Consider the following 24,930-nt stretch of genomic DNA (forward strand, 5'->3'; position numbering starts at 1 on the left):
CCTGGATCAGTCCTTCCTCCTCTCCAGGACGTGGCTGACCCTGCCAGCCAAGCTCTGATATTCAAGAGGTCAGCAATTCTGTTCTCACACTGACAGTTTTGACAACAAGGGGGGATTTCCTCAAAGTTGAGGGTCCTTAACCACAAGGGCAAGCAGGAAATGTGAGCATGTTCTGTCCCCAAACCTACAGACAGTGGAGTTTTGATGGATCTTCTATTTTTTTCCTGGATCAGGGACCCAAAGGCTAAAATTAAGGGAGTCTAGTACGTACAACTCTTTCTAGCACAGAACACCTCCATGGTGTCAGCTGAAAGACTGATGGCTTTCTAACAACCTTGGAGGAGCAGCTGTCAATGTAAGCATGGATGATGTGAATCGTACCCAGTCTCTTCATCTCTGAGCTCACTGACAAATTCCTGGACATGCAAATTCAGGGGCACATTCAGTCTCCTAGGTGAGTCCAAGCTTGCGCAAATCCATCTCTCTTACCCCCTTGCTGCTCCACGAGGTCTTCAACAGTGGGTTCCAGCAGAATGGGCACAGAAAGGAGAAAGACACTTAGCAGGCGGAGCAGAGTAGGAAAGCAATCTGATGGAAGCAATTTTCACCACTTTGCGAGGGACTCAGGGCTTCCCTTATGGCTCAGCTGGTGAAGAACCCACCTGCAATTCAGGAGACCTGGGTTCGATCCCTGGGTTGGGAGGATCCCCTGGAGAAGGGAAAGTCTACCCACTCCAGTATTCTGGCCTGGAGAATTCCATGGACTGTATAGTCCATGGGGTCAAAGAGAGTTGGACACAACTGAGTGACTTTCACTTCAGAGCTTTCTAACAACCTAGCTACATCTGCATTTGAAAGATTTTGTTTTCCTTTTGAACTCAAAAGAATCTCTGATTTTAGACCAAATAAGAGAAAAGGTTCAGAGACTGGTTATGTGCTTTTTCCTGATGGAAAAGAAAGGGAAAGAAATTTGGGTTTCATGTCATCTTTTATCCCTCTAACAACTGTAGGACTGGCTAGGCCGTGTCATATAAAGGCAAGATAACTTGCCCAAGGTCACATAGCTAGCAAGAGGTAGCCTGCTTGACTTCAGAGCTTGGGGAGTGGCTACTGCACCACACTGCCCACTGGTTTCTCAAAAGCTCCTGCATTTCTTTCTTTCTTTTTTCCTTTCCCCTTCCTACCCCTGACCCACCCCCCACCCCTGCCCTGACCCCCATCAACAGCAGTTCTTTGATATAGCAGTTTGGGATTCCCATGGTAATCTGACATATATTTATGTGGCTGTGAGTGTCAGATATGGGGCAGGACTGACTGGGGCTATATAGCTGCCTGTAGGGACAGTGGGGGATAGGAGCACCTGTTCACAGCTCCTGTCACCACCCTCCAGGGAGGAGGTTGCAGCCTGTGACAGGCATCACACCTATAATAAAGCCCTCACCTCCTGAGCTGTAGCTGGTCCCTGGGAGATGGGTGAGAGCCACGGCCTGCACGAGGGTGAGAAAGGGATGACAGTAGTGGCTAGAAGCACTGGGAAGGCAGCAAAGCAGACAGAATGGCCGGGTCCAGTCCCCTCACTTCCTCCACACACAGCCCTGGCCAAGCTACTTCACCTTTCACAGCCCTGGCATCCTCATCTGTATGTGGGGAGCACGTAAGTGGCTGCCTTCCAGGGCTGGTGCAAGGATTAAATGAAGTGATGTAGAAAGAGCACTTAGGATGGTGGATGCCTCACCATAAACAATCTGTATGTAGGTGTACCGATTATTATTATCATCATGACCAAGTCACAGCAGCACAGGTCACCACTTGTGTGCAGGACTGCTGAAGAGGGCCACTGGGCACCTCGGTGGCTTCCAAGGACATTAATGTGGCACTGAAGGAAGCTGACCAGGCCGGCCCCAGAATGCTTAGGAGTTCTGACTCCATCTTGGGTTCTTCCATCTCTACTCTGATAATGTAGAGAGACGTTCACTTTTCAGCTTAGGGTATCATGAAAACGTCAAGCTGCATTGGGTCCTCTGGTTAAGAAAGTGAGGGAGTGTGCAGCAACACTTTCACCAACATCTGTTTCAAATATGAATTCTCCAGCATTAAGGATCATCTCAGTTCTACCTAGAAAACCCCTGGGGTCAAGTTCGGTGTCCTCCCCAAGGGCCCAGGGCCCCTACCTACCTTTAGATGCTCCATCTTTTCCTGTTGGCTCAGGAAGTCCCTGTCGGCCTCCTCTGGGGGCTTCATGAAGTCTTGGGTGACCTTCTCGGAGAGCTTGCAGATGACCTGCTGCCTGGCCTGATTCTTGTCCAGGAGCAGCTGCACATGCTGCTGCAGTTCCTGTATCTCCTGCTCCCGCAGGCTTGCTGCCTGCGCCAGGCTCTCCCGCTCCCGCTCCAGGGCCTCCACCCGCTGGCCTAGCTCCGCAATCTGCCGCACTTTATGACGCACCAGCTCCAGCCGGTCCTTGTCCTGGGCCGCTGCCAGGTACGCACTGGACACCCTCTTCTCCTGCTGGGCTGCCTCCAGTGCCTTGTGCAGGATCTTCACCAGGTCCTGTGTGGGAAAGGAGAAGCGCCCAGTGAACTCGGGGAAGGCCTGTGAGGTGCCAGATGCAAGGCGTACGCCATCATCAGTTCTCCTAAAAGCCCTGGGAGGTGGTGGGCGGCATCTCCTGCATGCATGCCAAGTCGCTTTAGTCCTGTCCGACTCTGTGCGACCCTCTGGACTGTAGCCCGCCAGGCTTCTCGGTCCATGGGATTCTCCAGGCAAGAGTGCTAGAGTGGGTTGCTGTGCCCTCCTCCAGGGGATCGTCCCAACACAGGGATCGAACCCATGTCTTTCATGTCTCCTGCACTGGCAGGTGGGTTCTTTATGACTAGAACCACCTGGAAAGACCATCATCTCCTGGGATATCTCATTCTAGCACCCACATTCTGTCTTTCTGTTTAAAAGAGTTTTAGGGACTTCTCTGCTGGTGTAGTGGCTAAGACTCTGAGCTCCCAATGCAGGTTCGATCCCTGGTCAGGGAACTAGATCCTGCAAGCTGCAGCTAAAGATCCAGCAAGCCATAACAAAGATCCAAGATCCTGCAAGCTGCAACTAAGATCTGGCACAGCCAAATGAAAAAAATTAATGTACGTGTGTGTGTGTGTGTGTGTGTGTGTGTGCGCGCGCGCGCACGCTCAGTCATGTCCGACTCTTTGCAACCCCAGGTAGGAATACTGGAGTGGGTTGCCATTCCTTTCTCCAGGAGATCTTCCCAACCCAGATATCAAACCTGAGTCTCCCACACTGAAGGCATATTCCCACACTGAAGGCATATTCTTTACCATCTGAGCCACCAGGGAAGCCATCACAGTTAACAAATATTAAAAAAAAAAAAAAGAGAGAGAGAGTTTTAGTTAGACACATGGATCCCCAGCAAAGGATTACATCGCCCAGCCAAGCTCATAGCTAGATGTGGCCAAGTGATTATTCTGCCTAAATGGGATATGAGAAATGCTGTGGGTGGTTTCTGGGTCACACCTTCCAAACCACTGCACACACAATGCCCTGGCCCGGTTCCCTTTCCTTCTGCCTGGAAAATGGCAAGAACTGAAGTAGCCACGTTGGGCTCACAAGCAGAACTTGCATGTTGAAGATGACACAGTTGTCCTGCAAGTTCAGAACTGTGCACTTCACTCTGGATTCTTCAATGTCAGAGAGAAATTAACTTCCAATATGTTATAGGCCACAATACTTTAAGGCTTCGGCCCATACCCTAATACATGTTTGTTTCAGAAATGAACAAACGGAGGCCCAGCAGAGTGGAATTTAATCCCAAGTCATTCAGCCACTGAGCCGCCTGTGCTTGGTCAGTATTGAAGGCGGAGTGGCAGCGGTGTGGTACTTAGGCATGGCTCTTCCCTCTCACTCCTGAGGCAGACGTTAATAATCAATCTCAGTACTCCTTCCTGCTAACCCTAGCTGAGGCCTCAGAATCCTTTTGAACATGGCATCCACGCAGTCACTACCAATTGAGTTGAGGCGGCATTAGAGAGAAAACATGCTGGCAATCCTCACACCAAGCCACAACACCTGGGCTTCATTCAATCCATCTGTGTCCACACCTCTGCCTACCAAATGATGCCTGTGAGGCTGGTGCAAGGAAGCAGCAGGGAGTTCAGAAGCAACAGACCTTGATTTAATTCTTGGCAGGGCCACCGGATTCATTCAAGTGAACTGAGCATTGAAGGTTTGGTTCCCTGTGCCTTTGAACTTCCAACCTTCCCAGCACTGGGGACCTGTTCTGTCCCAAAGCAGGGATATGAATTCATCTGGGGCCAGGACCAGGATATCAGAAATCAGGCAGCTCAGCAGCCAGTCTCATATGAACCTCAGACCTGTGGGTGGGGTCTTTAGGTCACACTGCCATGCTCCATGCCAGTCTCATCTGGAAAAACGTGGTTCCCTGGAGACACGTTAACTGTATGTATGCCAAAACATTAAAACAAATGATTGGCTGGATAGGGTGGTTTGCTAAGAACAATTCCATTTTGGAGAACTGCTCCAAATCATAACTTCATTTGAGAAGCTAATGATAAGACCAAGTTAGCATACAACTTCTGAAACCTTGATACTAGTGACTGTCCCTTCTCTGGTTCTCTTTCTTCTATCCATCCATCTAACCTGTATCAAGTGCTCACTCAGTGCCAGGCCCCATGCCAGGCCCTTGGACCCAGAGAGGGACCAGTCACTGTTCCCACCCTCATGGGCCACAGAGGCTGGTGGGAGCAAAGGTGAACCACTGCTGTGGAGTGATTTACTGAGAGAGATGGAAGCAGGGGTGTCGGTCGGGGCACAGGGCAGTGGGCAATGACTTTCGTCTGGGGTGGAGTCAGGGGTGCCAGGGGCGGGGCGACCAGTACACTGCATAGAAAGGCGGAGCAGCTTAAACTGATCCTGAAGAATGAGGAGGGCCAGAGATGGTCAAGCAGCAGATGGGAGACATGGGGCAGATGGAGGGAGCTGAGGATTGGGAGGACTTTGCAGATGGGGCTGAGCCAACTGCTTAAGCAAAGGCTCAGTGGAATGAAAGAACAGGTACAGAGCTACAGGTCCTGGGTGTGGCAGGAAGGTGGGTGGGGAGGGCGGTTGCAAACCAAACCAGAATGTTAGGAATTTTTAGAACTCAGCTTCCCAGGGCTGTGCAAAGAGAGATTAGCATTCCTGTGGCTGCAGGTAACTGAGAAGCCCAGATCATTTTCTGCTTCAGCTGAGATTTGGAGGCTACCCTGGGTAACTGCCTGGTGAATTAACCCCACACAGGCCACTGTTTGGACTTGCCCTAGCCTCAGAATTGGGTGGGTATCTGTCCCTCAGGTTTGGCAAAATCATCCCTGAGGCCCATTTCATTGCATCAGCTGTCTCCCCCTTCCCACATCTGGCTCTCAAAATCCAAGACCAAAACACCAGGCCAGGAGTCTGTCCTCTTATCCCAGGATCCGGGCACCAGAATGAGACGGGAAGTAAGGGACTGGAGATAGTGGAGCCAGAGCAGCAGGTGAGAGGAGGAATGGATCATGGATTTGGGAAACCTGGAGGCTGGACGGCCCTGGGAGACCACCTGGTCCGGTCACCCCACTGTCACATGGGGAGACTGAAGCTCAAGAAAGCAGAGAACTAAAGGGACCTAGTGGATCCCCACGAGTGGGGAAATTGCAGCTAGAGCAGAGGGCTCCCAACTCCAATCCTAAGACCTTTGACTTCTCCATGATGTGTAGTTAATGGGTTTTGCATAGAAATACTTCTCTTGATTTCTTTAAAAATAGAAATAACCCATATTCATAGCAGCATTATTCACAAAACCCAAGAAGTGGAAACAACCCAAGTGTCTATTGATGGTGCATGGATAAATGAAATGTGGCATTCAATGGAATATTGTTCGGTCTTAAAAACGAAGGAAATCCTACTGCATGTTACAACATGGATGACCCTTGAGGACTTTATGCTAGGTGAAATAAGGCAGTCACCAAAACGCATATATACATCAAATAGAATTACTAAAAACAAAAAGAAAAGCTAGAACATCCCATTTTGAAGCTGCTTTTGTCCTTACAACACGTGAAAGCAGCTCTCCAGGTCAGTCATTATCGAACAACACTCATTTGCAACAGTTCAAGAGTATTCCTTGTATGGAGCACACAATACCCTTCATCTCATCCCCAAGGATGGACACCTGGCTTGTTTCCAGTTCCCACAATCCCCAGCAAGGCCTTAGGACCGAGGCTTAGAAGAGCTGGCTGAGTGATACTTTTAACATTTCTTAATCGAATCATTGTTTGGCCCACCTTAGATTTTAACAATGGGTAATAAGTTGTCATTTTAGGTAAGTATTTTAAAAGCCAATAAGTCATTTATCTTATGAACGAGTTGATATCTTCATCACTCACTAAAATCAAGGTGGGTGGGTCCAACAGTGCTTGTGGGAAGAGCACTGGACTGGGTGTCCTCTTTCCCGTAAGGGGCTCAGGGCCAGCTCTGAGCAGGTGAAGGAGCACTGGCTTCAGAGTTACAGAGGCCTCGGTTCCCATTTCAGATCCATGAAGGTGGATCTAATGTGGGTGTTTTAGAAAACTGAACCTCAGCTTTCTCATGTGTAAAATAGAGATAATGGTCCTACGCCACCAAGAGGCAACAAAAGGATGAGAGAGAAAGTGTGGCAAGAGTCCTTCCCCATGCTGAAATACCCCTCTTAGTCTCTCAGTGCTGAAGGGGCCCTTTCAACTCTCCCTCTGTGACCCCAGGACCCGTATTCTTAAGTCTCTGACTGCAGTTCTGGGAAGTGAGAGGTTGCACTTTGCTCCAACCAAGTTTCCTAAGTGAGTTACACGCCTTCACCAAGTAATCCTGAGTGTGCTAAGCTGGCCCTAGGCAGGGCCCAGGAGGAGTTCATCCTGCCTAGGAATCAACAGATGGCCAACATTACCACAAAGGTCAGCCTTCCATCTGCTGGAGCAGACAGCCTTCAGGTTGGGTGCAAGGCTGTCGACTCTAAAAGCCTGATTTACTGGGCCAAAGCTGCCTGGTGAACTCTGGACATCTCCCAGAGTCCAGATCTCCCCTAGGGCCAGCACTGCAGGGGCCTAGGATGGGTAATGGCCTCATGGGTATTGGAATCACAGGAAGTGCGTTCATTTCTCCTGAAGAGCAGTTGAGGTGCTTATGACTGACACGGGGCTATCCTGTGAGACTATGGAGGAGGTGGCTGCTCTGTGAGGAGTCCTGGACTTTGGGAAGGATACCAGCGCCCAAGGCCTGGCTCTTCCAGCTGTGTGACCATGAGCAAGTCACCCACCTCCTCTGAGCCCCTTGAACAGGGTGCAGTGAAAAGGGCAGAAGCTCTGGAGGCAGACTCCAGAGACTGATCCCTGGTTTGGCGCAGGAGGTCATGGACATGCAGAACCTCCGAGGACTCTGGTGTCTGTCAGGAAAGGCGAGGATAACTGCTGTAAGTTAAGGAGACAGTGCATGGAGGGCACCAGCCAGCACAGTGCTGGGGCCACACTGCACACCAGCAGTGACTTGTACTCACATCTTTTCCGTGTACCAGACAGTGAAGTAACTCTGTGCCCTCTAGAGCAGCCAACAGAGCTTGAGATACAAACTCTTTAACAATCACTAAAGCTATTGGCAGTGTCCGCCTGACTGACTGAGCCAGGACAAGACCCGCAGTTCCTCGGTCCTTTTACAGCCTAAGGCAGGAAGGTGGTATCTTCCCACTGAAGAGACACAAGCGGGTATCTTATAGCGCCAGGCCCAGGAAGTCCAGTGGACTCTTTCTGCAGCTGAAGAATTAGACTTAGATGGTCTCAGATGGAGAGTTGCTCTCTGACCAGCATTTCTGAGTGCCTGGTGTACCACTGGGTACCCCAAGATGGTGCAACCTCCTCTGTCTCATCTCTGGGTCAAGAGTCTACCTCTTCTCCTTCCTCTCTTTGGTTTTGGTATTTGGGTTGAAGGCAAAACCCCAGACTTGGTGAAACTGTGGTCCCAGTTCCAAATGTGGAATAAAGGTAAGGACAGCCTCTGTCCCACAAGTAGAATTCCCAGAGGCCCTCGGGGTGTGTGCAGGAAGGAATCAACAGGGAAGGCAGGGAATGCCGAAATCACAGCCAAAATGACCACAACTGCATGTTTGGGGCAGCTGCTGGGTGCCAGGTACTGGGTTTTGTGAGTCTTGACACAGGTTTTTTCAGTAAAACATGATAGCTCTTTTTGACGATAGCTCCATTTACAGAGGAGGAAGCAGAGGCTGAGAGAGGTTAGGGAACTTGCTCAGGGCCAGGACCGTCTTATTTAAAGGCCTTCGCGCTGAATTGCCCACTAGACTTAAGTGCATTTGGGAGATGGGTCGGAGAGCATGCAATTCACTTATTCCCTGAGGCAAAAGCTCAGCCCCAAGACTTAGTCTCTTCCCACTCTCTGTCCCAGGAAAGTGCACAGGTAAGAAAGTCTAGATTCTCTAATGCTCGAACAACTTCTCCCTGATGTTTTCAGGCTGACTGTAGGGGAGCTGTCAACAGCCTGGGCATCATCCCTTAATAATGTCCAAGAGCTTGCCTCATTTACTGAAGAATGAAGAATCCTCCAGGGTTGCACAACCACTAGGGGCAACCACTAGGTCTCCCAGGGCTTCTTCACTTCACTTGACAATAACTAACACCCTAAGACGAAAGGCCACCCACACTTCCTAGAAAGAAGGGAGAAGATGCACAGAAAGGAGAGGAAGTGTCTGCATTCTACATTTCTCTTCCTCTCCAAGTCAGGTTTGGGACTTCAGCTGTCCTGGTCCAGGAACCAGGAAACTACTACAGCTCAGTTTAATGCCCTTGGTTCTCAGGAGCGGCCTCACGACACTCATGACAGGAACACAAAGGTGATGGGAGGCAAGAGTGATGGCTGGGCTGCTAGGTGGCATCAGAGGAGACTTCATGTGCTGTAAGGATATATTTGGGTGCGGTAAGGGCTGTGTCTTTTCTCACTGCTTGTTCTTCAGCGCCTGGAACACCGTGTGCCTGCAACAGGGCCTCAGAGAAGGCTGGGTGAATAAACAAATGAGTAGAGAACATAAGAATGGATGAGTTTCCTCCTTTGAGGACTCTAATCACCTGCTGCTTCATGAAACGTAACCCCTGACTTGCCAGGTATGAAGGCTCTGCTGGTTCCCAAAATAACTGTTTAGGGGTGAGAAAGGCAGAGAAGGGGCAAAAATGAGGTAGGGAGAGTGCTTTTCTGGACTGTGTTCTCCAAAAACAGAACAGAAAGGAAAAGAAGAAACGAACAAAGGAGAGAATATTTAGAAGTAAATACAGTATACTCTTTACCTCCCCAGGAGCAAGAGCACAAATAAAGCAGAAAGACTCAGGGTTTCATAATAACTTTCGTGTTGGGTTTTCTTAGCCAAGGCTCAAGCATGAGAGTGTAGGCCTTCCTCTCAAAGGAAAAGGAGCCTGGGATCTCAGTGGGGCCCATCTCTAGAGCACCACAGGCTCTAAGCTCAGGATTTTTGGTAACAACTGTGCTGGTGTAATTACTCTTATTGTGCTAGAGAGAGCCTACTGCTCCTGCTGCATCCCCCGTCGCTGCTCTGCCACGTGACCCTGGCTACTTCATGAGGTCACTGCCAGATGTGAACCTGATTTACCCTTTGGGTAGTAAGATTTTTGAAGGATTTGCACATCTATGTATGTGTGTGACCTGTTTTCTACAACGACCATGTAGCTCTTTCTTTTAACTGCTAGAATTAATTTCTCTCTCTACAACGCCGGAATCTTCCTCCCTGTCCTCTGTGCTTAGCCCTAAGCACTGTCCTCTGTGCTTAGCCCTAGGGCCACACACACAGATCTGTCTGCTTTTTCTGTCCTGTGACAGTCCTTCAGAAATCTGTACCCAGTTACCAGCTGCCAGCTCAAAGATCCCCCAGTTCCTTCGGTGGCCCCTCCCAGGAACTTGCATGCAGATCACTCTCCTCCAAACACTGTCCCTCTTCAGGTGTGGGGTCAGGTCATGCACAGTCTCCCAGGGGAGATCTGAGAGACCCTGTCCTTGGTGGCTTTCGGTCACCTAGTCTGAGTGACAGCATGTCCCTGACTGATCAACAGCACAGCATTCCCAGCCACCTGCAGTTTGGCAGTTTAAGGACCTAGACTAGCGAACGCATCATATCTGACTCGTCCAGGGGCACCAGGCCCAGAGGGGAGCACCAGAGCCTGGGGCCTCTCTGGGGCCAGAGCTCACCTTCTGAGCCTTTAGCTCCTTGGTGAGCATCAGAACCTGCTGCTCCAAGGCCAGTATTTTCTCCTGGGAGGTTCGGTTCCGCATGAGCCCTTCGCTGAAGAGCGGGAAGGTGTTGCTCTGGCTCTTGGCTTTCCGAACGAGATTGGTGGTCAGAGAGGACTTGGGTGTAGTCTTCGGAGAATTCGCTGGATCTTTCCCTGCTCAAAAGAAGAAACACAGAGGTTGTGATCAGCGGCCTCAGTAGTTCTCAACCTTGGGGTTGCTGCAGAAGCCCTAGAAGGCCTGGTAAAATGTAGATTGGGGACCCGACTCCCAGAGTTTTTCCATCAATAGGCCTGGGGAGGGGATTGAGAATTTGCATTTTTAACTGTTCCTAGGGGATACTGATACAACCTGTGCAGGGATCACATTCTGAGAATCAAGGGACTAAATCAACATTGTTTACACTGTGCTGGCTGGCTCATGCAGCCCATCCTCCAAACCATGCCTGCTCCCTACTCTCCGATCTCAACCTGCAGGTGCTACCTCCTACGACCATGCTGGTGTCTGCCAGGTAGCCATCTCCTCAGCCACAGGCCCAGGCTGGATGTACTTTTTCAGGATTCCTCCTCTACACTCTGGGTGATTTTCATAGCACAAAGATCTGTCCACTGATAGGAGCACAGAATATCCATACTCTGCCTTCTTGCCCCAGAGAGTAATGGAAACCTTCATTTGATTCTAATTACAAGCTAAATTAGGAGAGACATACTTCCCATAGCTGAATGTCTCGAGGCTATATCCTTTTATTTTCTCTAGAGCCTGGGTCAGCAACCAATGGCCCATAGGCCAAATCAGGCCCTGGCCTGCTTTTGTAAATAAAGTTTTATTGGAACCCAGCCCTGCTCATTTATGTGTACATTGTCTACACTGCTCTCACACCACAAAGGCAGAGTTGAGTACTTGCCATTGAGACTGCATGGCCCACAATGAATCAAATATTTGCTATTCTGGCTCTTTGCAGAAAATGTTTGCTGACTTGTGCTAAATTTTATTCTTAAATCAAATCTGGTATTTGAAAAATCACTTGCCCAGACTTTCTTGTCCCACCCTACTCCCAGACTGTGCTTTAGGGCTCTGCCATCAGCCTGCATGCAGGGCCATGTAATGGTCTCAAGGTCAAGAGATCTTGAGAATTTTGACTGCATGGCATACATCATGTCAGTTATGAGGCCCCAACTGAAATTCTTCTCAGCTCTCAGTGCCAGAAAAAAATTTGCTTCTTTCAAGAAAACATGTGTTTATAATCTTATGGACACTGAAAAATAATCTAACTGCTTACATTTCCCTCTTTGCCTTGGCTGCTGAGAAGCTCAGAGCCACATTTGCTGCCTACTTTGGTATAGTGTAGGATTTTTTTCTTGAGCCATCTAAATTTTCTAACTCAATTTACTCATTTATCTTCCCCAATAGTACATCTTAGTGGGTCATACCTAGTCCTTTTAGGACTATGATGTTAAAACTAAGGATGAGGTATGAGATACCAGGGGAGAGGACAAATAGGACTCGCAAAATGAGTAGGATGACTTTAGCAACTTTCTTCAGGGCCCAGGCCAAGGGACAACCAGATAGTCTGGAACAGATAAAAAACAACTCCTTGGCCTTGTTGAAGGTAGGAACAGAATGGTCTTATTCCAGACTTAAAAGAAACCTGATTGTTGTTGTTGAGTCACTTGGTCGTGTTTGACTCTTTGTGACCCCATGGACTGTAGCCTGCCAGGCTCCTCTGTCCAGGGGATTTCCCAGGTAAGAATACTGGAGTGGGCTGCCATTTCTTTCTCCAGGGGATCTTCTCAACCCAGGGATCGAACCCTCATCTCCTGCTTTGTAGGCTGATGTTTTACCACGGAGCCACCAGGGAAGCCAAAGCTACCACAGAAGCCCAAAAGAAATCTGGTTGGGGCAGGTACAAAGCAGCCTGTAGTGCTCAGATGAATGCAATGCTTCTCTCTCTTGCCACGGGGTCTAAGAGAACAGAGAGGCTCCCTGGAGCCCTGCTGCCCTCTGATAACACTGGACAGGGCAGGCAGGGTAGCATCACTGTGCCTATCTTACAGTTGAGGAAAACTAGGCCTAAGGCAGTGGTTTTCAATCAGTGTCCTAGGATTTCACAGGAGTGCCTCAAAGGCTGACTAGGGAGAGGCTCTGGGAGAGTCTAGACTCCTGGTTCTGCTTTTATCTGCTTTGTGTATCAGATTTTGCTTGTGGGGACAAGGTTTCATGGCAATAAAGAGGTAGATTGCAAAGGCAAGACTTAGAAATGAGGCTTCAGGCAGCAGTATGGGGCCAGATTGTTGGGCCTGAATCTTATTCTGTATTCACTGTGCAGCCGTGAGCCAGTCACTCCACACATCCATCCCCAGTCCACTCAGTTATTAAATGAGAACAACAGTATTTACTGCTCAGGTCACTGTAAAGACTAAAGGGTTTAATGGAGTGTAAAGCCTTTCATGCATGTGGATGAAACTTGAAAAGATTCTGCTTTAGTAAAAGACACCCATCACAGAGGACTACATGTGGTAGATTCCATTTCTATGCAATGTCCAGAAAAGGTAAATCTATAGAGGCAGAAGGTAGATTAATGTTTGCCTAGAGCTGGAGGAAGATGGAGACTGAGACTGATTGCTGAGCAGTACAGGGTTCCTGCTGAGGGTAATAAAAATGTTTTAAGGACTTTTCAGTCCAGGGGCCCTGGGTTCAATCCCTGGATGGGGAACCATATCCCACATGCCACAACTCAAGAATTCATAAGCTGCAACTAAAAGATTCTGCATGCTGCAACTAAAACCTGGCACAGCCAAGTAACTAAAATAAGAAAAAAGAAAAGTTTTTAAATAGATTATGGTGATGGGTTGCACAACTCTGTGAACATACTGAAAGCCACTGAATTGTATGCGTCAAAGGAGTGAATTGAATGGGATGTGAATTACTGGCAATTTGATCTTTGGTTCTTCTGTCTTTTCTAAATTCAGCTGGTACACCTGAACATTCTTGGATATCTTAATGAAACTGTGACCCCCAACTCCTGACCAAAAAAAGAAAAACGTTTAGAGTAGCCCTGGCACAAAGAACCTGCTACTGATTCGATATAGTACTGATCTTCTCTTGGGCTGTTGGTTGTGATCTGCAGGGCCTCACCAGACACTGCTCCACAGCGGTGCTTTTTCTAAAGTCACTTCTGTGCAGCCCAGGGGTTCTCTCTACCATAAGACTTAGCTAGTTTTTTTCCCAATTGTTTCCAAGTTAAAATATGTTCTAAGGGTATGAATGTCCATTTTAAAGATGCCAACCCACCCTGATGGGTAACTCATGTTTTGAAAAACAAATAATAAAGTGCCATATGAAGGATTGGGGGCAGGAGGAGAAGGGGACGACAGAGGATGAGATGGTTGGATGGCATCACCGACTCGATGACCATGGGTTTGGGTGGACTCCAGGAGTTGGTGATGGACAGGGAGGCCTGGCGTGCTGCGATTCATGGGGTCGCAGAGAGTCGGACACGACTGAGCGGCTGCACTGACTGACTGACTGACTGACTGACTGACATCATGGTAGGAAAGAATACTTTGAAGTCTCTTGTTCTGCTTCTTCAGGCTGATCTGATTTTAATCATCCCAGAAAAGCATTTTCATATCCTTTCCTTATAAATTAAAAAAAAAAAGGAAGAGAGAAAAAGTGAGAGATATTTTCCTTTATTACTTCAAGAATCATTGCCTGGTGTTTCAGTTTGGGAAAATGAAAGGTGTTCTGGAAATGGATGGTAGTGATGGTAGCACAAGAAATCTGCAAGTACCCTACACTTAAAATTGGTTAAAGTGGTAAATTTTGTTATGTATTTTTACAACAATTTAAAAATAAAAGGCGGGGGGTACTTCCCTGGTGGTCCGGTGGCTAAGGCCCTGCATTCCCAATACGGGGCCCAGGTTCAATCCCTGGTTGGGGAACTAGATCCCACATGTCGCAACTAACAGTTTGCATGCCGCACCTAAAGATCCCACCTGCCGCAAAGGAGATTCAGCACAGCTAAATAAATTCAATTAAGAAAAAAAAAAAAGAATTGTTACTGCTGCTAGACTCACGGAAGCCCAGGAGGACTGATCTGGAGTGTTCCATCTTTGACACAAAAGCAGGGACGCTGGTTTAGGGGAAGACAGAGGACACCCCCTTAGTCTCTGAAGGCAGCTCGGACCTGGGCAGAGCTCACCTGGGGCACCAGGGCCAGGGGGAGAGGGCTGCTCCTCTCTCTGCGTCTGCTCGCTCAGTGGAGAATCTTCTCCAGGGGGTCTGTGGCCTGCTCCTTGGGTCTGCTTGTTGCCCCGGATATTGCACATTGTGTTTCTGAAAGGAAAATAGAGGGTCACGAGGCTGATGGCCCTGCTATGCTGCCCGCCGCCCTCCCTGCTGCCACTGCTGGTGCTCAGGCTACGTCCCCAACCCCGATCACGGCCTGATCAGCCTGCCTGACTCCAGGCTCCCTGCAGGATCCCCCCCATCTGAGCCTCTCCCAACACCCTCATCCTTCTCCTTTCCACTTTTTCATCATACACATTATCTTCCATACACAACGTTCCTTGTAAGCAATACAAGCTTGACTCCTCTGCCTCCAACCCCACTGCTGGAATGTAAGCTCCATGAGGGCAGGGGTGTTTGTCTGCTTTGTTCACTGAAATAGACTTGTCAGATTAACTTTCCTGAAACCTTCACCTGGTCTTATAATGACTTGGCTTAAAAAGCACTAGTGGCTCCTGACTTCTGCTGAGAAAAGTTCCAAACAACTCCCGGCCTCCTGCTCCCTTTGCTTTCTTTCCCTGCTCAGACCAGTTCTCTCGGCAGCCTTCACTGATCACCTCACAGCCTCCAAGGAGCTTATTGCACTTCAGGGACGGGCCACCCTTTGACCAAGCCCTTGCCTAGGCTAAGTAATGGTGTCTTTTCTTCAAGAACTTGGCACTAACCTACCTGCATGCCTGTGGGTACCTGGCACTGGGTCACATGAGCCCAGAGTGCAGACTCAACAGATTTTTTTTTTTTTTAACGTGGACCATTTTTTTAAAAGTCTTTATTCAATTTGTTACAATATTGCTTCTGCTTTATGTTTTGGTTTTTTTGGCCACTAGGCATGTGGGATCTTAGCTCCCCCACCAGAGATCAAACCTGTACTCCCTGCATTGGAGGGTGGAGTCCCTGATGAGAAAAGTTCCCTCATCAGATGTTTGCTTTGCAGGAAGGAACTTGGTATCACCAAAAGCTGACCTGGCACTACAGATCACAGAGAAATTTACAATGAGTTGAAATGGATGAAAAGGCAGTATAACTGAATTTATTTTCCCTTTGCAAAGTGACAAAAGCAGATATATTCCAAAATATAAACAAGGAAGAAAAAAATGACTGAAGAGTTCACTATGTCCATGTTTTTTAAGCAGGATATGAACCATTGTACAAGCTCAGTTGTGTCCGACTCTTTGCGATCCCATGGACTGTAGCCCTCCAGGCTCCTCTGTCCATGGCACAAGAACACAGGAATACTGGAGTGGGATTGCCATTCTCTTCTTCAGGGGATCTTACCAACCCAGGGATTGAACCCAGGTTTTCTACATTGCCGGCAGATTCTTTACCAATTGAGCACCAGGGAAGCCATTGGTAGACTGAAAAATCAGTTTGCTATCATGATAAACATCTAAAAAAATGGAATAGAAAATATCAGAATGCACCCCACTTAGAAAGGGTTTGCTTTTGTGAATTACATATATGCATACTGAGCTATAAAATAAGATGGTCCGGTGTGTGTGTAAGTTTTTGATAACTAATTCAATCTCTTTATTTGTTATAGGTCTACTTAGATTTTCTATCTTTGAGTCAGTTTCAGTAATTTGTTTTACTTGGAATTTGTCCATTTCATCTGAGTTATCTAATTTGTTAGCACAGAATTGTTCATGGTATTCCCTAATAAACCTTTCTATTTTTGTAAGGTTGGTAGTAACGTGCCCCTCTCTTGTTTCTGAGTTTAGTCATTTGAGTCTTTTATTTTCTTGGTCTTTCTAGCTAAATGTTTGTCAATTTTGTTAACCTTTTCAAAGGACTATCGTTTGATCTTAAACTTGTTTTTAAAACAAAATCCAGTTTTTTGGCATAGTTGGGTCCAGAATAGGAAAAGAATGAGATTGTTCTCTTATGGCGAGTACAGCTGACTGATGGAAGGTAAAATTAATCAATTAAATCAAGAACAGAGAAGAAATTAGAACTCAGCACTCCTAACACCTGAACTTGAATAAGGTACCCTTGACTCCGTGGGCTAGACATTTCCTCTTCCTAGTTCTTACTTTGAAGGTATTAGTTGCTCAGTTCTGTCTGACTCTTTGCAACCCCATGTCAGGCTCTTCTGTCCGTGGAATTCTCCAGGCAAGAATACTGGAGTGGGTAGCCATTCCCTTCTCCAGGGGATCTCTGCAACCCAGGGATCGATCCTAGAGGAGCACTATTACCAATTATCACTCTGTGCTGGGTCTTGTACTGAGCCCCATCACATGAATCTCACACATGATTTGGCGAAGACCCTGGGGAACATCCCTGTAGCCAGAAGCACTGTCTGGTGGGGTGACTGCACTTTGCCTTGCCCAGGGACTGCAGCCTCCCCAACATGTCCAGGGCCTCACAAGTAGTCGCTCCTGGGGTATAGGAAGGCATAGAAACCCCAACTTCGTTCAATAAAGTTCATTCAGTAAAGTTCGTTCTAAGCCCTAGCATATGTCTCCACTAGGGACAGGTAGCTCACTAACTACCGTCACAGACCAGGTGGCCACAACCCAGCCAAACTACTGTGCTTGGAAGAGGTATCTCCGCTTTATTGACTTTGCTTACAGCAGTTCATGGATCATTTTCTGTGTAGGTTTAACTAGGTCTGAAAGGCCTGGTTGAACATGGGAGCAGTGGTCATAAAGCCTTGTTCTGGAAGGACAGATAACCTTGGGCAGGTCATTTATCCTCTCTGAGCCTGGGTTTTCTCATGTGCAATGAGATGAGGGATATATCCATAACCAACAATGACCTGGCCCTTCCATGGGCCAGGTTCAAGATAAACACTAGGAATTCACTCATCTCATCCTCACCCACACACATTCAACTCATTTACTCCTCACAGGAGCCCAACGAGGTAAGTCCTGTTATAACCTCCACTAGACAGGGAGAATTGAGACTTGGAAAAGTTAAGTAATCAAAGCCACAGAGTGAGCAAGTGGTGGAACTGAGCCACAGATGTGGATGTCTAACCCATGTCAGAGAACTTAACCATTAGGTGCCACTTTACTGGTTTGTCCAGACGTCTCAGTGAGAGCATAAAGCACCTAGTACAGTGTCCTTCCTCGAGTATGACCGGGGCTCACGGCATTGCCAAGAGCAAACACCAAGCCCAGTCAGGCAAGGGCGTGCAGGAGACAAGGGTCTTTCCAGGGCTGTGGGCAGACAGGGCACTTGCAACACCATCTCACATTTTCTGTGGGTTATTTCAAGTAACTGAGTGATCCTTGGAAACTTCCTTATTTGCATGTTCTTGGTTTTGCTTCTGTTGTTTGGTGGCCATCAGTAGGCATGACCCTGGCTTGATCTTCGTGAGACCACTCTGGACACACACTGGCTGGGTGGTTGGGTTACTCAGGCCCCCTCTCCCCAAAGCAGGCTCACCCCCCGTACCCAGCTCCCTCCTGCTTCACCCAAGAGAAGCTTCTCTGCAGGGCACCCTCCTTGTCCACTCATCCTGGGGGGCTCAATCAGGCCACATACCCCCAAGTCTCTCTCTCCAGATCAGATCTCTCTCCTGAGTTCTAGGCCTTTCCATCCAAATGCCTGTGGGGGTAGTTCCATCTCTAGCCAGTAGGCCCTAAAGGACACTCATTGTTATTTTCTCTAAAATCTGTTTCTCTCCTGGGAACAGCACCACTCCCCTACTAGTTACCCAAGCAAATTCAAACACTGAAGTTGACAGAGAGGAATGCTATGCTTGAGTCACACAGAACCAGGGTCACTAATTCAAGTCCAGCAAACAATCTATTCTGCTTTCTAAGAGGCCCCAGCTCATCCGACGTCCACAGAGAAAACAAGCACCCAAACAGGATCAGTACTGAGTATCGTCTGCATTCCCCAAAGCTTCCATCCCTTCAATTAGAGCAACAATAAAAGCAGCAGATATTATTCAATATTTAAGTGCTCACTGACACCCAAGCACAGTTCTAAAGCAGTTTACCTTTAAACTTCTTCTTGCCCCAAACACACACACATGGCAAACATTACTGCATTTACATTTACTAACAATCTGAGAGAAGCACAGAGAAATCAAACATCTTGCCAAGGGTGGAACAGCCCATGACTGGTGGGGCCAAGATACAAATGCAGGCAGTGTGGTCTGAGAGCCAGGCTATAGTGCTGTCTTCTTATAATGTGTTTAAAACAAAGCCTGCCAGTAGGAAATATAAATTATATATATCACATATGAGTAAATGAAAAAGAAGCTGAGACATAATTGACATACAGTAAATTATACATGTGAAAAGTGAATAATGATGTATTTGACATTTGTAGAAAACTGTGAAGCCATCACTCCTTTACACTGAATAGATCTCAATTATGCGCATAAGTATGGGTTTCCCTGGAGCTCAGTGGTAAAGAATCTGCCTGCCAATATAGGAGATAGAGTTCTGTCCCTGGGTTGGGAAGATCCCCTAGGGAAGGAAATGGCAACCCACTCCAGTATTCTTGCCTGAAAAAAAATCCCATGGACAGAGCAGCCTGGTGGGCTACAGTATATAGGGGTCGCAAGGGAGTTGGACACGACTGAGCAACTAAACAACAACAATGCACGTATGTATATGGAAAATGTGAGGAAGGAGATGCTAAGAATGCTTGCCTGGGTAAAAGGACTATGGGTAATTTTAAAATTTATACCTTTCTGGGTGTTTCTAATTTCTTACAGAGAATGTGTGCATTTTAAAAATCAGAACAAATGTAGTATTTTAAAGTAATGATGTCATGAATTGAAAATAAAGAGCCTAACCCCCAACCCAGGTCCACCTCCCCGCAGGGGAGTCATACCAGATCACTGTAAGCTCTGAAGGAGGGGCTGCCTGCAGCTTGGCAGGCCCTTCAGCTGCATGGCACTTACTGTATTTCAGTTCCCAGGTGCTTGAGGGAAATATTCTGAAGGGCCGAGGGTTTGGCATGGACTGGCTGCCAGGCAGCTGCCACGCCCACAAGCTCAGTGGGCATTTTCACAGGACACAAGAATGCCTCCAGCTCCTCCTCCTCCTCTTGCTCTGGAGAACAAAGAAAACGGAAATCATCCATGCTCCAGGTCACTGCACCTAGGAAGACAAGCTGGGCAGTGTTATGACTGGGAGCAAGTGAGAGTGTGAGCTGAAGAGCAAGGCTTCCCTTTAGGTTAACAGCAGCCAGAGGCAGGCTTTTTGCCAAGGGTTTTGCTGGGACAACCTTCCTGGAAAACCCCTTAAAAATTTGCAGAACTGCAGATATTTCTACATCTGAGAATCCATCCCAAAGAAGTTGTCGGAAATGCAGACAAAGCTTTATGAGCCAGGAGGCTCATCCTGGCACTGTTTGGCCTCACACTGGAAATAACGTTAAGGATCTGGGAAGAGGTTAAACACATGATGCCTTCAGGCAATGGACTATCACTCAACCATTGAGAACAATGCTAATGAAGAATGCTTAGGAATATGGGGAACATCCATGGGATATAAAGTGGAAAAAGTTGGGATTCTAGTATGATCTCAACTGTCCAGAAAAAGTCTCAAAGAAATACACTCTGCAATCTTAACAGAGGTCAGAACTGCATGATGGGGTTAGAAGTGGGCAGGCTATGCTCATTATAGTTTGCTTCTTCCCCATGGATTCTTTTTATAAACAGAAAATACATATTCATCAAAAGCAGATGTTAATAACGAGATTTTATAACACAGGGAAATTTTAGGGACACAATACTGAGTGCCAAAAAAGCTAAGTAGGGCCTTTTGTATTATTATATGATCAGAGATATGCTTAAATAAAAGGCAGGCAGGAGTCTGTGACATAACATCAACATTGGCTGTCTCTGGGTGAGAGGCTTATGGTTACTCTTTCTTCTAGTTTTCTATGTTTCCAATATGTTCTGCTTCCTCCAAAATGTTTAATAGTAAGGAAGGTTTCAAGGCTAAGGAAGCATTATTTGAAGTATGAGAGAGAGGAAGGCAAAATATTTTGAGGTCAGTTTTGAGTGTTACAAAAAGTGGGAGAGAACTAAGGCCACTTGAGGGGTGGCATGACTCTGATCAGGCAGCCCCTGAGGATGACAGACACTCTTCGTTTGGAGCCCTCTCACTGAGAGAGTAAAAGATTGCAGGGGTAGAGGAAATTTATTTTTGCACTACATCTACACAAAGGGCATGGGTGCAAAAACATATAAAACACAGGCACACCTCTGAAGGGCTGAGGGCTTGGCATGGACTGTTTTATGGGTTCAGTTCCGGACAGATGCCCCCATAGAAAACAGAACTGATATGACCCAAAGCTCTGGTCTGGGGTCTCTGGGCCCCTCTCCAGCCTAGATAGGGAGGTGTACATGCCCTCAGGGAGGTGCCCACACAAAGAGCTTTCAGCAGCATTTACTTGTAATTCTCCTTTTGCCTGAACTGTAGGGGCTGCCACATCACTAGTCTGAAGAAATCAGCACAATGAAATTGCCTAGCCAGAAGGTCACTGCTTCCCCAAAGGGCTCTGAACGCATGACCAGTTGCCCCTACAACCTGAGGGGTGTTGGGGGTGAGTGTGTGAGTCTGAAGACTAGGGTTCAAATTTCAGTGCTGACATTTTCTTGCTGTGTGACCTTGGACAGTTCTCCTGACCCCTTCAAGCAGTTTTCTCTTCTGCAAAATGGGAATAACTACCTAAGATCTCTGTGAGGATTAGGGAACTTGAGGCACGTAAAGTGTGAGAACCGTCAGTAAGTGGTATACGTATTTCTATGATGACATACATAAAAGTCCTTTGTAAACTGTGTCCTATTTTGGCAAACTGTTATTATTATTATTATAGATCTGCTGACTCCCCCTTGATCCTCCATGGCTCTTATAGAGACCAGTGTTTAGGGCAACTATAAAATAAAGATGTAAACACTTAAAACCTGCAGAGAACATGCCTTGCAGATTGCTCAAGGACATGATTAGACACTTTTGTAGAAGATGAGGTGTCCGTGACTCAAAGTCAGATGAGAGTCTGTTGGTTTTTGCTCCCCTAGGAGCATGCCTCTGCTTCCTCCCAGGAAGGGTGGAGGCTGGAGAGGTGGGGCAGTCTGCTCTAGACGGCGGATCCGGGGTCTGCCAACTTGCTCAAGACTCCGGAAATGTCTTTCTGGGGAAGGTTCCACAGGGCCCCTGTGTCCAGGAGTGTGGAGGCTGTTGTGGGATGAGAAAGGCTTCCGAGGAGAAGCCTATATCCTGGCTTCCTGCATCTTACCCCCACCACCCCACCACGACCCCTGCAGGAGACTGGCGCCTGGTCATTAAGGCAACCACTCTCCTCCCCCCACATCCTCTGAAGGGGCAGGCCCAGAAGAGGCCCACCGAGTGTGCTGAACCGAAGGCATTCTTCTGATAACCTGGTTCTTTGGACACTTGGGAATCCTGTCAACGGAAGGCTTCCTTGGTACTTCTAGTCCGAGGCTGATCTGGCAACTGTGTCATTCGGCCACAGGTTCTGGCGTAGTCAGGGCTATTGGCTCTCCCGGCAATGGGAACGGAGGGTGAGAGGTGCAGAAGCAAAAGCAAACACACCCTTCCCCAAAGAAAGTGCTTAGAAACATAAAACACGCAGAAGGTTCTCTGGGGAAATTATGAATGATTATCATAAACCATTAAAAAGAAGCATTTACCAGGACAGGGTGCACAGGCACATACAGTAACTGCATTATTAGGACAGTTCTCAAGCACTGAGCATTCACTATGTATCTGGCATTATGTTAAGGGCTATATATTCCTTTTCTCACTTAATGATAAAATTCAGTGTACTCACTGACACATTCATTCAGTAGATACCCAATGTGCCTGGCAGGGCATCAGGTACTGAGGATATAGGTGACAGAGACATGGAACCCGCCCTTGGAGGGTAGGGGGCAGAGACTGACAAGCACACTGTGATTAGAACACAATGTTAACTGTCTGCAAAAAGCGTTGAGGGCTCACAGAATCCTGCTGGCAGGGTCCTGGAAGGCTGCCAAGAGGAAGTTAGCAAGGAGGGGACAGTGGAGCATGGCCGGAGAGCGTAAGCAGGAATGTGTCAGGTGGACAAAAGTGGCCGGGATGCCTCTGGTGCTGCTGAAGTGCACAGCACAAGGTGGGCACTGGGTACACAGGCAGAGGTGAGACCAAGAAGGACAAGGCCTGAATCTGGTGCTAAAAAGCTGGGCCTGGGACATGGAGGGTGGCCATGGAAGGTGGTGGGGCTCAGGCTCTCATTTGAGAAAGCTCGCTTGGGCTGCAGTGAAGAGGTTGGGTCTGCGGTGGCAGGCTGTGACATGCGGACCCCGGAAAGGAGTCTGTTGTGGGTTGCCCAGCTAAGAGTGGAGGCCTGACCCAAGGCAACAGCAGTGAGGGCCTGGATCTGACATGCAGGCCAGAAAGCAGACATGGCCAGCCCAGGCGACTGACTGGACTGGCTATCTGAGATTCAGGAAAGGGTAACTGTAAATGAAGTAAATGAGGGGGCAAATGGTAAATGAAGGCCATTTGTTGAGGGAAAGAAAAGTGGGGAGAAGGATAAAGGCAGATGAGCTCGGTCTGTAATGCATCTGGGTACCAGGGTCTAGGAGGCGGCTGGCCACAGGTCCCGCCCTCGCCCACAGGGGTCCCTGTCAACTGATGGTGAAGCATGTTAAACACACTATAGCCCTGTAGGTGGTTTTCTGTCTCAGTTATAAAACCTGCCAGTCACAGTCCTGGCTGCAATATAGGGGTGGGAGGGTATGAGCTCCAGGACTCCTCCATGCTGAGATGCTTTAGGATTTCGGTTCTCATGGGTCACCTGGGGGTAAAGGTTCTGCCCTACAGAAACATGGGATAAGATCACAGATCTACTCGACTCACAGCACAAAAGCATTTATGTCAGAAGCAACAACAATAACTGCATTTTCTCATTAACCTTCCTCACAGGTTGTGAAATTTCTTGAGATCTTCGCATAATTGCCATCATCATCATATTAGCTGACGTCTACTGAGCTCTGACAATACTCAGGCATCATTCCAACCACTTAAGCTGCGTAGATTCATTTAATCCTTATAATAACCCTAAGAAGTAGGTATAGTTTATTAACCTCATTTTACAGGGAAGGAAATTGAAGCTCAGAAAGGTTAAGCAACTTGCCTAAGACTGCACAGGATGAGGATCTAAAGCCAGCCAGCACAGCCCCAGAGCCTGTATTCTTGCCATGCATGCTATACTGTTGCCTTAGCTGATCCTGAGTCACATCTCTGGCTCTCTGCTTCTTTGGCAGAGGACTCCTCCCATTCACTCCCAACAGGTGGGTAGAGGCTTGGTCACCAAAAGCCCTGGGTGTGTGGGCAGAAGGCAAGCCCGTTGGGTACCTAGCTCAAGGCGCAGGGCAGGCCCATTCCCAGCCAGGGCAGCGTCGGGGGCAGCAGGAGGTGCAGGCAGGCTGTTGTGGAACTCCCAGCGCTTCATCTGCAGTTGCTGCAGCCAGTACAGCATCACTTGCTTGGTGGCAGCCTGAGAAGCACAAGGGTTAGTTGGCAAGGCCCTGTGCCCACACGGTGGGACTGGGTGTGGGATGTGAGAAGGTCATGAGAAGTTTGGCAACTCTCTCCTTCCTGAGAAAACAAAAAACAAAACAAAACACTGCCACTGTGGATAGGTGCCCATCTTTGAAACACCACATGCTCCTTGGTCACAGAAGATAACCAGGCTCTGATCTTCCACTCAGAGATATCTTAACCTTTTTGGGCCTCAGTTTTTTCATCTGTACTACAGTGATGATAACACTCACTCCATAAGGTGGTTATGAGAGTGAAATGAGGGAAGCAAAGTGTCCAGCAGAGTTCCTGACATGCAGCAGGTGCTCAAAAAGTGCTCACTGGATAAAAGAGTTTGGGGACGTTGAGACAGAGGGAGAAAGCTTTGAAATTCTGACTTGGCTGGGGCCCGGGTAGCATCACTACATTCTTGTGTGACATCGCAGTGTCCTAGTCAACTTTGTGGAATGAGGAGAATCCCTCCTTTTTGAGAATGGTATGACTGGGACCTGAAAAGTCACATGCACACAACAACAATACAGTTGCACCTCTAGGCAGCCCACACGAGGTATGCCTGATGCTGGTCATCAGTCCCCCAGCACTGGATGATCCACACACCTACTCTCACATCCATTACGTTGCCCGATTCTCCACTGGGGAAGCAGGGCAGGAGTGCTTGGCCCCTTCTATAGATGGAGAAGCTAAGGCTCTGAGGTGGCCCAGGCAGGTGGTGGTAGAGCTGGTCCCAGAACCCGGGTCTCCCACTTCTAGACCAGAGACCTGTTATAATTTATGGCCAGGAGATTGTGACTAACAGAGAGAAGGCCTGGGA

At 48.0% G+C, this 24,930-nt stretch overlaps 1 protein-coding gene across 4 annotated transcripts in view; it reads right to left on the reverse strand.

The window, feature by feature from the left end:
* Positions 1-24,930, reverse strand: part of TBC1D2 (TBC1 domain family member 2) — a 42,430-nt gene that overhangs the window by 14,895 nt on the left and 2,605 nt on the right. For 2 of the 4 annotated variants that reach the window (XM_081511607.1, XM_081511600.1), the window contains exons 2-6: positions 23,934-24,075; positions 19,466-19,616; positions 14,519-14,652; positions 10,276-10,472; positions 2,176-2,550 (exon numbers count right to left, since the gene is read on the reverse strand). In XM_081511607.1, the coding sequence (XP_081367733.1) occupies positions 2,176-2,550; positions 10,276-10,472; positions 14,519-14,652; positions 19,466-19,616; positions 23,934-24,075 (999 nt within the window). Of the gene's footprint in view, positions 1-2,175; positions 2,551-10,275; positions 10,473-14,518; positions 14,653-19,465; positions 19,617-22,365; positions 22,523-23,933; positions 24,076-24,930 lie in introns of those variants that run through there. The other 2 variants (XM_081511616.1, XM_081511621.1) reach the window with 2 other exon arrangements.

The sequence above is a fragment of the Giraffa tippelskirchi genome, chromosome 1 (assembly GCF_054371585.1).
Source record: "Giraffa tippelskirchi isolate mGirTip1 chromosome 1, T2T-mGirTip1v1.2.pri, whole genome shotgun sequence".
Lineage (NCBI taxonomy): Eukaryota > Metazoa > Chordata > Mammalia > Artiodactyla > Giraffidae > Giraffa > Giraffa tippelskirchi.